The 14,668-nt window shown below is 39.7% G+C and overlaps 1 protein-coding gene across 1 annotated transcript in view; it reads right to left on the bottom strand.

Annotated features, from left to right (window-relative positions):
• Positions 1-14,668, bottom strand: part of LOC306876619 (polypeptide N-acetylgalactosaminyltransferase 13-like) — a gene marked incomplete at its 3' end in the record, with an annotated part of 131,433 nt that overhangs the window by 80,738 nt on the left and 36,027 nt on the right. The window contains exon 3 of the mRNA XM_079427931.1: positions 1,784-1,952. Coding sequence (XP_079284057.1) covers positions 1,784-1,952 — 169 coding nt within the window. The remainder of the gene's footprint in view (positions 1-1,783; positions 1,953-14,668) is intronic.

Here is a 14,668-nt window from a genome sequence, read left to right as displayed (position 1 = left end):
CAAAATTACCTCAAGTTCGCTCTGTAGAACTGGAAGTCCATAAAGTCCTCTTTTGCCCAGCCATGACTTGCTCCACACACGTCGTCTTTTTCGTTTTTTTTTTGTTTTTTTTTTAACATCAAGGCATGTAATTAATAAAACTAACGCTACACGTTGCTGTTGTTTGCTTGCTACCATTATAGTGAGAGAACGCGGGTCACGTATTGATGACGTAAAACTCCGGACAAGTCTTCTTGAGTACGTCTGTTTTTATCGCGTCTTGACTGTCGTACAGTCTGACATTAAGACAACTGAGATCCTACAGTCTGACATGGGGATCATGTTCGTACAGTGTGACAAGCAACAATCGCAAAAGACTTTTAAAAATCGCACAGTGTGAGCCCGGCTTTACTCTCTTACGCCCTCTTCTTCTCTTTTTGCCACCACGTGCTGCTCTTTGAACGTGCTCTGGCCCACGTGCCAGCTGCTACCGCGATGGAAAGAAAACCAACTTAGTCTTGTTATATCCTTTTATTTTTATTCTTTTACTTTAGTTTATTTTCTTTCCGTGGAGTTTCGTGTTCTAATGTAAGTTCGCTTCAAACTTCGACCAGACCAACTCCACATCCTCAGCCAACACCCAAGACCTCACTTCAAAGACTACTGAACTTCCAGCCAATCAGACACTTCGGGGAACCCCCTGTCTGCAATGACGACACAAAGGAAACTCCTTTACACAGGCAAAGCAAGCAAGTACACCTCCAGGTTCTAACTGAATCAGGTGCAGTTAATATAAATTTTAGCCTCATTGAGAAACTCAAAGTGAGGGTTAAATAAGTGATTGATGGTTGTTCAGGTCTATGCAATTTAACATATTGCTGTAAACTTGGGATTTCACATTTCCATTCTCTTAAACTCATCCTTTCCTCACTTTCTGTCTTTCTGCAACATGTGGATGTGTGAATGCTTGTGTTCATGTGTTAGATTAGTTTATGTCTTAGGTTTATATAAATAAAATCTTATTTATACTGAAAAGGGAAGTATCTTGTGTTTTGTGTTTACAGGTTAATGTCTTAATCTGCCGATTTTGTTACTGTGCTATTTAATAGTGTTTTCACTATATTTTGGATTTTAATATCCAGTGCAGAGTTTGTTATACGGCTCGTTCAGTGAATCACCGTAACAGTGATTCTGTTCAAACCCCTATAAAATCATAAATGATTCCCTTTGAGCTAAATTAAACTATTTCTTTAAATTACATATTAATATTACTTTTATTACGTTACAAAAAAGTTCACAGAAAAGTTTGTGCTGGCTGTTAAAGACCTTCAACCAAAGTATGTAAAATAAAGTCTCAGATCCATTGGGTTCATGAGAAGAAAAATTCACTTGAAAAATAACAATTATACTGAAAATGTGTCATAGTTAAAATGAGTCCTTGAGGCAAATTTGTTTCCCATGATGGCAGGGATTCTCATGTGAAAATTTGAGTTTCTAATTTAAACAAAGTAGTGGGGCTGATGACAAATTTAACCATTAATTTCTAGGTAAGTATCCATCCCATAATTACAGTAAATGCAACTAACCACAAAACCATGTTGTGTACATGTCCCATGTTGTATGAGTATAACTAATTATTGCTTATTATAAATTTAAAAAGAAATATAATTTTTTTTTGTCATTGTCTTCCTAATGAATGCTGATTTGTGTTGTTGAGATTGCCTTGGCAGCTGATTGGATCCTCCGATTAGTGTCATTAATGTGATCATGGAGTATTTGTCTGCACAAACACACACACGCTCACCCATCCAGCCGGACATCTGGCAGACTCCTGTTGAGTGCGATCATGTCACTGGCCATAAGGTTGAACTGATTTATTTTAAATAGCTCTTTCATCTTCTCCTGCTCTTCTTTGGGAATTACCACAGCCTTCCCCATTTCACCTGGTGCCTCATGGGTGCGGGACATCACCACTGGAACACAGAAAGCAGGACGGCAGTCAGTGTGAATTATTTATAACCATTGCTTAGTATCCTGGCCAAAACATGTGCCCCTGTATTTATTATATACATTTTCTCTCATGTCGGTTTGTTAGAAAAATGTCAGCTATGACATCTAAAAAGGTGCAATGTGCAATTACCATGCCTATTCCCATGCTAATAGTTGTTATGGTAATAAGTTGATCTACCTTATTTTCATCTTCATATTAAAAATGCACTTTAAAGCCAAAATGAAATCAAAATGTATTGTTGTGATTCGCAGTCTTGGTCTTTTTGCACAATAACCTGCTCCGCCTCTGAAACTATACTTTCTGTTTCATCTAACATTACAAACCCTTCTTCAGCCACCTATCATATAGACATTCTTTTTCATTCGTCCAATTAATTCCCAATGTATAAAATGAATCCCGCCTTTCATTATTTCTTGTTGAGTGTGTAGCGTCTGTGTAGGCTCATTGATGGTTGATTACACTTGGTTTTAAGAGACCCTTTTAGTCTTTTGACATTTGCATATAAATTACCGACCCGGCCCCACTGTTTACATTTATATGGGTGCTAAATTGCCAATGGTTTTTCCCCACTATCAAAAGATGCTAAGCAGATCACCTCTCTGGTCTCCCTATCAAACTTCAAACACATTCCGAAGAGAAGTGAATGACCCCCGTCCCAGGCACCAACGGCCTGACTAAACCAGTGGTCCGTATTCACAATTCCAAATACACATCACGCACACACAAAGACATTTTCTTTATTTAGGCCATAATTAAGCAGTTATAAAGGTATCTGGTATATCCATGTGTTGTATGTATATTCCCTTATTATATTAACCTAGTTACAAACCTTTACTTGTGTTAGTTAGACTTTAAACGCCTATATTCAAGTGTTTGAGTGTATCTCTATTTTAATATCGTTTAGGAGTTACTTTCTTGGTATCAAAATTATATTTTTTTTATTCCTCAAACAATGATGTACACTATGTGATCATGAAATGCATCATACAATTTTTACTATGCTTTTACTTGTAAAACTGCTCCAACTCTCCAGGCCAGCAATAAAAAATAGGCCATAAACGGAGACAAAGAAAGTTTCTCCCGCTCAAAATTCATGCCTCTGATTGGCCACTCCACCCAAAATGTGGGTGCGGCTATGAACTATCAAAAGTTACAAACTCAGACTAATCGGCGATCAAAACTCTTCTTCTTCTTCCTCTTGAGTTTAACCTTCAAGTAACTTTGTGGACTTGCTGTGGACTTTCCTATCTCAGAAGAACCAGAGGAAAATCTTCAGCTCACTCCTAAAGAAATCATCAAGAACCACTTGTCTACCGCATCAAGACTCTTATTCAGCAACAAAACCAATGCAAGTAACCGTTTACAACTATTTAGATGCGTGTTTAAGTTTGAACCCCTTTTAAACTGAATTGTGATTCTCTGATGATTCTCATTTAGGTTGTGGTTAATTGATGTGAAATACTGCCATTCTTTTGCTCTTCTCTCTCTTTTCCTTACTTTCCTTCATTCTGTATATACTGTATATATGTTTTGCTTAGTTTAGTTGTATGTTAGCTGTAGTTTCATTTATTAAATCCCTTATATTCACAATTGATTGTCTCTGTGTTCTGCTCACGATTCGAAGTCACTGAATGCTGCTCCTTGCTAAATGCTAAACTACTGCTTGTACTGTATAAGTAGGAAGGCTACTGTTCCTTGGCCAGGAAAATAATCTTTCCTAGAATTGATAAATAATTATATTGTCTGCTCTGTGGACGGACAGATCAAATAATTGTAATATCGATTCTGCTACAGTTAATTCTAAGATCTAATCTAAATATTTATTAATAATTATAACCAGTTATAATTAATGATAAATAGTCCCCTTTTGAGCTAAATTTGCCCACGTTTGGACGTTAATATTTACAGTTTACTTCACATATGGAAATAAAATTGGTTGCAAAAACGTTGACTTAGAAATAAGATAAAGAGGCTACAAATTAAAATAATAATATAAATTCAAATGGATATACAAGTTAATATAAATAATATTAAAACGAATAATAATATAACAATAAAAAATGAATAAGCTCAGAAAAGCACAACTGTCCGTTTGACTGATATACCTGTATAGTGTGGTTTGAAATGAACTGAGCAGATTTTCAGTGGCTCCACTGCAGGTAACCCATCTACACTGGCAGCAGTGTTCTAAACCATTGATCCATGTTATAGGATCTGTCAACATAGACACTTTCTGTCCTTGAAATTTGACTTAACACTCTTATCAAACAGAGACTACAAAGACAGCAAGCAAATCAACATGAACACAGTACATTAGCTACATTAGTTACATTCTCATCTGAAATCTTTTAGAACTGACATAAAAACAAAGGGCTGTAAAGCTGTATATATGTAATAAAAAATCTACAAATCTATTAAAACACATACTCTGTGTGTTTTTGTTGTATCATATTTGATACATCAGGCTTTTATGGCCCATATAGTATGATATAGGAAACAGAAACACCGCTATTTTACTCAGAGGCACAAAGAGAGCAAAAAATATGCAATATGATGCTGATGCGGATATTTATATGGCCAAAATGTAAGATGAAATTCTGATGGCTATTAAAGTAAATCAAGCACATGTTTTATAACATTATATCAAAATGAAGGTGAACATTAGTAAGATAATATTTATATGCTTAGTTTTATGATCAAAGGAGTTAGGAGAACTGTGAGCCTTTGGGTCTACGCATACGCTGATTTGTGACTGCGTGTTTTGATTTTGAGCTCCATCAAATTGATTCTTTATCGTCTATTTTCTATCTTAAAAACAATTTTATACACAATAATTTTCGTTTCTATAACGTGTGAATATATCCCCTATAGCATTCTAAAACAAAACCAATCAGAGCGCCTTGTTATTACTAGTTTTATTTTGATTTCTCGAGTCTGCTATTAGCTTATAGCCCGTTAGCATCGGCAGCTTGGCAGCTATAGCCCCGGGCGACAACCTCTCCCCCTCCGCCACCTCCGGTCTTCGAGATCTCCACCCGGAACCGCTTCGCTCCCATCCGCAAGACGGAACGCGACGCTGTGATCGTCGGAGACTCCATCGACCGGCATGTCCATGCTATGTTAACAGAAGGTAAAGTGCACACTCACTGTTTCCCCGGTGCTGGTGTTCTCGATTTTTCTGCGCAGATACCCGCGATCCTGAAGAGCGACGAGAGCATCGGTGCTGTCGTGCTGCACGCGGGGGTTAACGACACCAAGCTGCGGCAGACGGAGCCACTGAAGAGGGACTTCAGGGAGCCTGATCGAGACGGTATGCAGCACATCACCCGTGATGACGATCATCGTGTCAGGACCGCTTCCCACGTACCCGACGAGGACATGAAAGGTTCAGTAGACTGTTTGCTTTAAACTAATGGTTATTGTCATGGTGTAAAGAACAGCAACTGCTCTTTGTTAATAATTGGAATCTTTTCCTAGGCTTTTTCGTGCTGATGGCCTGCACCCCTGCAGAGTCAGAGCAGAACTCCTGTCGGACAACATCTCCAGGACGCTACGTTCCATCTAACTAATAAGCCAATTCTCAAATAACTGCTATGATGACTTTTGTTCTACTCACTTAAATGATAGAAGTACTTGCGTTGTCCAATCTATACAGACTGTGTCTGTTCCCCGAATAGCGAGGTCAAAATATAAATTTAATGCAGGATCTAGAAAAAATCTGATCGTGATTAAACCATAAAAACGCAAAATAAATGAACAAAAACAATTTTTAAAGCTTGGGCTCCTAAACATTAGATCACTCGCACCCAAAGCAGTTATTGTAAATTAAATGATCACAGATAATAATTTTGATGCACTCTGCCTGACTGAAACCTGGCTTAAACCAAATGAATATTTTGGTCTAAATGAGTCTACTCCACCAAGCTACTGTTATAAACATGAGCCCTGTCAGACTGGTCGTGGCGGCGGTGTTGCAACAATATATAGTGATATTCTCAATGTTACTCAGAAAACAGGATACAATGTTACACTGTTAGATATGCAAAAGAAATCTCTCCTATCTCTTGCTCTGGCTATACTGTGTATAGACCGCAAGGGCCATATACAGATTTCCTAAAAGAATTTGCAGATTTCCTCTCAGATCTATTGTTTAATGTTGATAAAGTGCTAATTGTCGGAGATTTTAACATTCACGTTGATAATACAAATGATGCATTAGGACTTGCGTTTACTGACCTAATAAACTCTTTTGGAGTCAAGCAAAATGTCACCGGGCCCACTCATCGTTTTAATCATACGCTAGATTTAATTATATTGCATGGAATTGATCTTACCGATATAGATATCTTACCTCAAAGTGATGATGTTACTGATCATTTCCTTGTATCTTGCATGCTCCGTATTACTGATATTAATTATATGGCTCTGCGTTATCGTCCGGGCAGAAATATTGTTCCAGCCACCAAAGACAGATTCACAAATAACCTGCCTGATTTATCTCAGCTGTTCTGTGTATCCATAAATACACATGAACAAGACGAAATGACTAGCAACATGGGCACTATCTTCTCTAATACATTAGAAGCTGTTGCCCCCCTCAAATTGAAAAAGGTTAGAGAAAAACGTACTGTGCCATGGTACAACAGTTATACCCATTCTCTCAAAAAAGAAACTCATAATCTTGAGCGCAAATTGAGAAAAACTAACTTGGAAGTTTTTAGAATTGCGTGGAAAAACAGTATGTCCAGCTATAGACAGGCTCTAAAAGCTGCCAGGGCAGAGCATTTCCGCAAACTCATAGATAATAACCAAAACAATCCAAGGATCTTATTTAGCACAGTGGCTAGATTAACAAATAAACACACTCCACCCAATCTAAATATTCCCTCACAGTTTAATAGTAATGACTTTATGAATTTCTTTACTGATAAAATAGATAACATAAGAAATACAATATAGTCAGCTGCAAATATGGCTTGACCCCAAAAAAATTCTAACAAAAGGTTTCTCAGTGGTTTACAGTAGTATCTGATGTACTTAAAAACATACTAAAAGTTTACCAAAGTTTGACTCCAAGAAAGGCCCCATTTTCAAAATGGCGGCTGTCAGGTCCTTAAAATGACCATTACTCCTTTGTATTCCTTCTAGACCAGGAATACTGGTGCCTGATACATGTTTTGGCCATGTAATATTCTAATTAGCATATTTGCATTATAGATAAGTGATTACAAGTACAATTATATATTAAATCAATTGGTTACAAGCATATTTATGCGAAAAATAAGTACAATTCCCCTTAAGTAATTGCATATTTCTCCTTTCTCATATTGTTTTGCCTAGTGTTGGTGGTTTCTGTGGTTCATAATTCTTTTGATTCCAATAAAGAATAAATTCATGAAAACTGTGTGGTACTGTAAATTTATTGTTTTAATAGTGTTTTATTTTTTTAAATATTTTTTTATATTTTTTTTAATGGTTTTATTTTTTTGCCTTTTGTTTTTTATATATATTTTTTATACTTTTCTAATTTTCTTCAGTTGTTTCCTCTTATTCTGGTTTATATTTTATACTTTTTTGCACTGTGACCTTCACTAGATTTACCATTAGTCGTCACACTCTTCCTCCCATAGAGGTTGATTATAGTGATTCTCACAATTCCCAACTTGATATGGTCTACAAGTACCCCTTTTCCACCAAAGCAGTTCCAGGTGCTAGTTCAGAGCCAGTGCTATAGCCGGTTCTTAGTTGGTTCGACTGGCGAACCCTTTAAGAACCGGTTGCTTTTCCACAGGCTAGAGAGCCAATACAGAGCCAGGGCTTACGTCACTGAATACGTTTCATGTTTCGGTTCACTAGCGCGGCACAACAGGCTTGTTCGAGGTGCATCAGCGCCATGCAGATCGATCGGCATACAACACACTAAAGCACCGCGAGAGCGATCCAAAAGCTTAAAGAGCCGTCTGCTTTCCAGTCGCTCCCACAGCACCCCGATATGCCTCGCACCGAACGGTCCGCGCAGCGCCGATCCATCCCGGACAAGCCTAAACAAACTATCATCAATGGCGGACGTTGCGTTGCTATTGATGTTCATGGCTTTGCGAACTTACATCGGCATCCAAACACGGCGAATCAAACGTGTTAGCGTTTAGCTGCTATTTCAAATATGGCGGTCCAAGTTTCTGTTCGTCTTGTTGGTCACGGTAACCCTGCCCCCAGCCCCTGACGCAAGAGGTTCTTCCTTCTAGCCCAGCAATGTTTTGGTGCTACATACGAACCACTTTTACTGGTTCGGAGCTGGTGCTTTGGGTGTCGAAAAAACAAAGAACCGGTTTGAAACAACCGCCTCTGGCTCCGAACCAGCACTGGAACTGCTTTGGTGGAAAAGGGGTAAAGCAGGCATGCACCGTAGTCCATATGCCCTGCAACTGCACCGTTGTGTTCGGCAGGCAGTTGTGCAATTACAGTGGATCATCTGCAGGAGGCTTTCTGGGGCAGCAGTCTTACTGGTCATAACTGGCAGGAACCGGTTGTTCACCAGTTTCCATCCCCAATCCACTGTGTTCATGTCTTTCTTTCCAATCCAGTGAAAGCCCATTGATCTGCACGATTGTCACAACACTCAAGAATGGACTCTGCGAGCGTATCAGTCTTAACACTACTTGTGTCTTTACTTCCATGTGTTATGTGAAGTGAAGTGACATTCAGCCAAGTATGGTGACCCATACTCGGAATTCGTGCTCTGCATTTAACCCATCCATCGTGCACGCACAGCAGTGAACACACACACACCGTGAACATACACCCGGAGCAGTGGGCAGCCATTTTATGCTGCAGCGCCCGGGGAGCAGTTGGGGGTTCGGTGCCTTGCTCAAGGGCACCTCAGTCGTGGTATTGAGGGTGGAGAGGGCGCTGGACATTCACTCCTCCCACCTACAATTCCTGCCGGCCGGAGACTCAAACTCGCAACCTTCGGATTACAAGTCCGACTCTCTAACCATTAGGCCACGACTTCCCCCGTTATCGTAGTTCCACAGAAAAGACAATCAGTTTGGCTATTGAAAGGACCAGTTGCTTCTCTGGTACTTCTTTTTGGTGGCACAGATTTATTATCTTGTTGGATTTTAATGTCTTTTTTATTTATGTACTTCTGTCAACATTTTGAGTGTACTATTTCACCAGCGGAAATGTGTACGTCGTCGTCTCTTTGTACACTTGCATTGTTGATTCCATCAGCTCCCTTCTGATGAACCTCAACCACATCAGAGCCATCTCTTAAGTTTTTACAGCAAATGGGGCAGGTTTCTTGGTTTACAACAACATGACTCATGGTCAAAATTGCATTTGGAGTGCACTTTTTTCTCAAGCTAATTCAACAATGTCATCCTCTCTTAACACACTCACACATTGTTGGCCTTTTTCATGTGTTAGAAATCTTGGTGGGGGGGTGGGTGGTTTAAGTAGTCAAGGATGAATTTTGTTTGCGCAAAATGGTATACACTGTGCTGTCAACAACATTTCAATGAGACAAGCAATATCAAATGTCAGTATTCTCTTCCACCATCTTCTGAATTGCTGAAAATTGTGAATTTAGTTTTGCTGGGATAAGTATAATGCCACCTTTATACTCAAAACATCTATAGAGGAAAACATCTATTTAGCCAAAAAATGGGTATGTGTCCAAAAACACTTACTGAGTAGGAGTTACATGACATAGGCTAAATCGTTTACATCTCTGGTTCACCCCAAACAATGATAAAACCTTACAGTAATCTCACAAAATCATGTATTCCATAAGTATGTAATCATGTCAGTGCAATTTAGACAAGTCCAATGGATTCATAGACCAAGAAAACATGGGGTTAGATACCAAGATTACTTGGCTAGGTCAAATAATGAAGGAGTTAGGATATTTTAAGGGCTTCCTGCCCATCTTGGACACCATCTTGAAAATTACACCTTTCTAGTGGTCAAACTTTGGTAAACTTTTAGTATGTTATTAAGGACACCTAATATTACAAAAAACAACTGAGAAACCTTTTGTTAGAATTTTTTTAGGGTCAGGTGTCAGGTTTTTTCATATGTGCAGCCGCCTAATAACAAATGTAGATTCTACTGCGTCTTGTATTTCAGCTTCATTCATCGCACCCAAAGAAAAACTGCAGTGCTTTACAACTATAGGACAGGAAGAGCTAAATAAACGTATCAGTGTATCTAAACCAACAAAATGTTTATTAGATCCTGTACCCACTAAACTACTGAAAGAGTTGTTACCTGAAGCAGAAGAACCGCTTCTCAATATTATTAACTCATCGTTATCTTTGGTCACGTCCCAAAACCATTCAAGCTGGCGGTTATTAAGCCTCTTATTAAGAAACCACAACTAGATTCTAATGAACTGGCAAATTACAGACCCATTTCAAATCTTCTGTTTATGTCTAAAATCTTTGAAAAAGTTGTGTCTGCTCAATTGTGCTCCTTCTTGCAAAAAAATGATCTCTATGAAGAATTTCAGTCAGGTTTCAGGCCTCACCATAGCACAGAAACTGCACTTGTTAAAATGACAAATTACTTGCTTCTTGCTTCAGACCAAGGTTGCATCTCGTTGCTAGTATTACTTGATCCTAGTGCTGCGTTCGACACTATAGACCATGACATACTCATAGATCGATTACAAAACTATACTGGTATTTAAGATGGTTTAGATCCTACCTGTCCGATCACTACCACTTTGTTCATTGAAATGGGGAGTCATCTCAATTATCACCAGTAAAGTATGGAGTACCACAAGGATCTGTCCTAGGTCCTCTGCTATTTTCAATATACATGTTGCCCCTTGATAATATTATTAGAAAATACGGGATTCGTTTTCATTGTTATGCTGATGATACTCAACTATATATCTCAAAAAGACCAGATGAAACTTCTAAACTATCTAAGCTAATAGATTGTGTAAAAAATATAAAAGATTGGATGACCAATAATTTCCTCCTATTAAATTCAGATAAGACAGAGATATTACTTATTGGACCAAAAACCAGTACACAAAATCTCTTGGATTACAATTTGCAACTAGACGGATGTACTGTTACGTCCTCTAAAGTAAAAAATCTGGGTGTTATATTTCCCATGTTACAAAAACAGCATTCTTACATCTTAGAAACGTTGCCAAGCTTCGAAACATGCTACCTGTTTCTGATGCAGAAAAGCTAGTTCATGCATTCATGACATCTAGACTGGACTATTGTAATGCACTGCTAGGTGGTTGTCCTGCATCTTCAATAAACAAGCTACAGATAGTCCAAAATGCAGCAGCTAGAGTTCTTACCAGGTCAAGAAAATAGGATCATATTACCCCAATTTTACAGTCTCTGCACTGGCTACCTATTAAGTTCGCTATCATTTACAAAATATTATTACTTGCCTATAAGGCCCTAAATGGTTTAGGTCCTGCGTACCTAACTTGTCTTCTACCACGCTACAATCCAACCCGCTCCCTAAGGTCGCAAAACTCTGGACTTTTGGTAGTACCTAGGATGGCAAAGTCCACTAAAGGAGGTAGAGCTTTTTCACATTTGGCTCCCAAAGTCTGGAATAGCCTTACTGATAACGTTCGGTGTTCAGATACACTTTCTCTGTTTAAATCTAGATTAAAGACACATCTCTTTAGCCAAGCATTCCCATAATGCATTTTATAATCTTGTACTGCAGTTATATCTGATCAAATGTACATTATTATTATTCTTTAGCTTGGGTTGAACAAATCATTTTTGCTTAGATGGAACAGCAGCTACACTAATTATGTTTCTATTTGTTTCTCTGTTTCTGCCACGGGATTAACATCCCATGGTAACTAGGAATTACAGAAGCTTCAATCTGGATCCAACCCTTAAATGATCTGAGATGGCCGAACACCTGAGAAAAGATGATGCCAACCCCTCAGAGGACCTCAGAGGATGCCAAAGCTCAGACAACATACAGAATTACCAAATTTTTCCATAAGTTAAATATATTAAGGTTCTGCAATATATAAATATATTGTGGAAACTTAATTTCCTGTAGAGCTGCTTTGCAACGATTTGTATCGTAAAAAGCGTTATACAAATAAACTTGAACTTGAACTTGAACTAAGATGGCGGCGCTCACAGACGCAGCTGCTTTAAGCTCTCCTGTTCGGTGCTTTTCGTTGGTGTTTTTGTTTGTTTGTCTACTCGTAATTGTTGAAATCAGTCAGGCGAATTACAGTTATAGCGACTAGATATATTAAACATTGGTTTTAGATGTAATCAAGCGGTTTCAAGCGAATGTATGGAGCTACACAACATACCGGAGGAGATAGCCAGGACACCGGGATCTCCATGGATTGTTATCGGCTCTAGCAAGCAACGAAGGCGGAGGACATACAGTAAGCAAAAGCGTGGATGCCGGTCGGGCCTACTAGTTCGGCTAAAGAAACAACCACGTAAACCACCGCTTCCAAGTGTATTTCTCACTAACGCCAGATCATTTGCCAACAAAAGGTACGAATTACAACTGCTGATTGCCACGAACAATATCATGAAGGACTGCTGCATTCTTGTTATAACAGAGACATGGCTGAACCCGCTCATACCTGACGCCGCTATGGAGCTAGCTGGATGGATAGCATTCCGCTGGGACAGAAACAAAGATTCTAGTAAGACCAGGGGTGGTGGGCTCTACATTTACATACACGAGGACTGGTGCACCAACGCTAAAATCATAGACAATCACTGTTCTCACGACTTGGGATATTTAACTGTTAAATGCAGGCCTTTCTATCTGCCTCGGGAGTTTGCCGCTGTTTTGGTTACAGCTTTTTACATCCCACCTGACGCTAACGTAAACACGTCTCAAAGCTACTTGCTGCACGCTTTAAACTCCAATCAGACTATTCATCCTGACGCCTTTCACATCGTAGCAGGGGATTTTAATCATGCAGAATTAAAAAGAGTTCTTCCCAAATTCCATCAGCACATCAAATGTGCAACAAAGGGGGAAAACATCTAGGACAAGGTGTACTCAAACGTCAAGAACGGTTACAGGTCAATTCCACTGCCTCAATTAGGGCAGTCAGACCACCTTTCTGTGTTTTTAATCCCTGCATACACCCCTTTAAGAAGGAAAGCGCCCACCACTACCAAGATTGTGAAAAAAATGGCCAGAATGAGCCTCTTCTCAGCTCCAAGACTGCTTCGAAAGAACCAATTGGGATGTCTTTGATAATCAAGATTTGGAGTAGTACACATTAACAGTACTCTGTTATATTAAGAACCGTGTCGACAATGTCACTTTTGACAAACGCATCCTGATTTATTCTAACCAGAAGCCATGGATGACCAGGGAGGTCAATACCCTTTTAAAAGAACGTAATGCTGCTTTCAGATCCAAATATAAAGCCCTCTACAGTGCAGCCAGAGCCAACCTTAAGAAAGCCATCAAGGGTGCAAAAGCAGAGTATAAAAGAAAGATTGAGAACCACTTCACCCACAACGACTTTGGAGGGGGATTCAACACCTTACAAACTTCAAAACCATTAATCACAAAATCTCTGATGCTAATGTCTCATTGGCAGAAGAACTTAACTGCTTCTTTGCCCGCTTTGAGGTGAAGGCAACAGAGACGGTCACATCACTCACACCCGCCCCCAGTGGATACGCACCCCCATTCACAATACAGGAACACAGGGTGAGGAGTGTGCTCAGGGCTGTCAGTCCAAGGAAGGCGGCAGGCCCAAATCGAGGGATGGGAAGGGTGCTCAAAGAATGCGCAGATAGCTCTCTGCAGTCTTCACAAAGATCTTCAACCTGTCCCTGTCAACAGCCACCATCCCATCCTGCCTGAAGTCAGCAATAATTATTCCATTACTGAAGAAAACAGCCATCAGTAGTCTTAACGACTACCGTCCGGTTGCACTTACCCCAGTTATAATGAAGTGCTTTGAGAGGTTGGTTCAGCAGCACATCAAAGCCAGCCTCCCAGACACTTTCGACCCATATCAGTTCGCATACAGAACCAATAGGTCCACAGAGGATGCCTGCACACAGCATTGCTCCACCTGGAACACCCAGGCAGCTATGTGAGGATGCTTTTTATTGACTATAGTTCAGCGTTCAACACAGTTCTTCCTGACAGGCTGGTAGCTAAACTGCTGGATTTAGGTCTCTCTCCATCTATCTGTCACTGGATTAAGGACTTCCTGACTAACCACCCTCAGACGGTTAGGCTAGGCTCTCATTTCTCCTCCAATTTAACTCTGAGCACAGGCACCCTACAAGGCTGCGTGTTGAGTCCACTTCTCTATGTCCTTTATACTCATGACTGTATTTCAATCCATCCTACCAATGCTATCATACAATTTGCAGATGACACAACCATAGTTGGACTCATCTCAGGAGGAGATGAAACAGTTTACAGAGATTAAATTCAGAGGCTGACAGAATGGTGCACAGCAAATAACCTGGCTCTGAATGCTTCAAAAACCAAAGAGCTCATCATTGACTTCCGAAAGCACAACACAAACCTTACACCATTGCACATCAGCGGGGTCTGCGTGGAGAGGGTTCCGGCTTTTAGATTTTTGGGCATAAACATCGCTGAGGATCTTTCCTGGAACACAAACACTCCAGCAGCGGTCAAAAAAGCACAGCAGCAACACTCTTT

The sequence above is a fragment of the Barbus barbus genome, assembly GCF_936440315.1.
Source record: "Barbus barbus genome assembly, chromosome: 11".
Lineage (NCBI taxonomy): Eukaryota > Metazoa > Chordata > Actinopteri > Cypriniformes > Cyprinidae > Barbus > Barbus barbus.
Note: the sequence above shows the minus strand (reverse complement) of the source record. Positions and strands in the feature narration are given on the sequence as shown.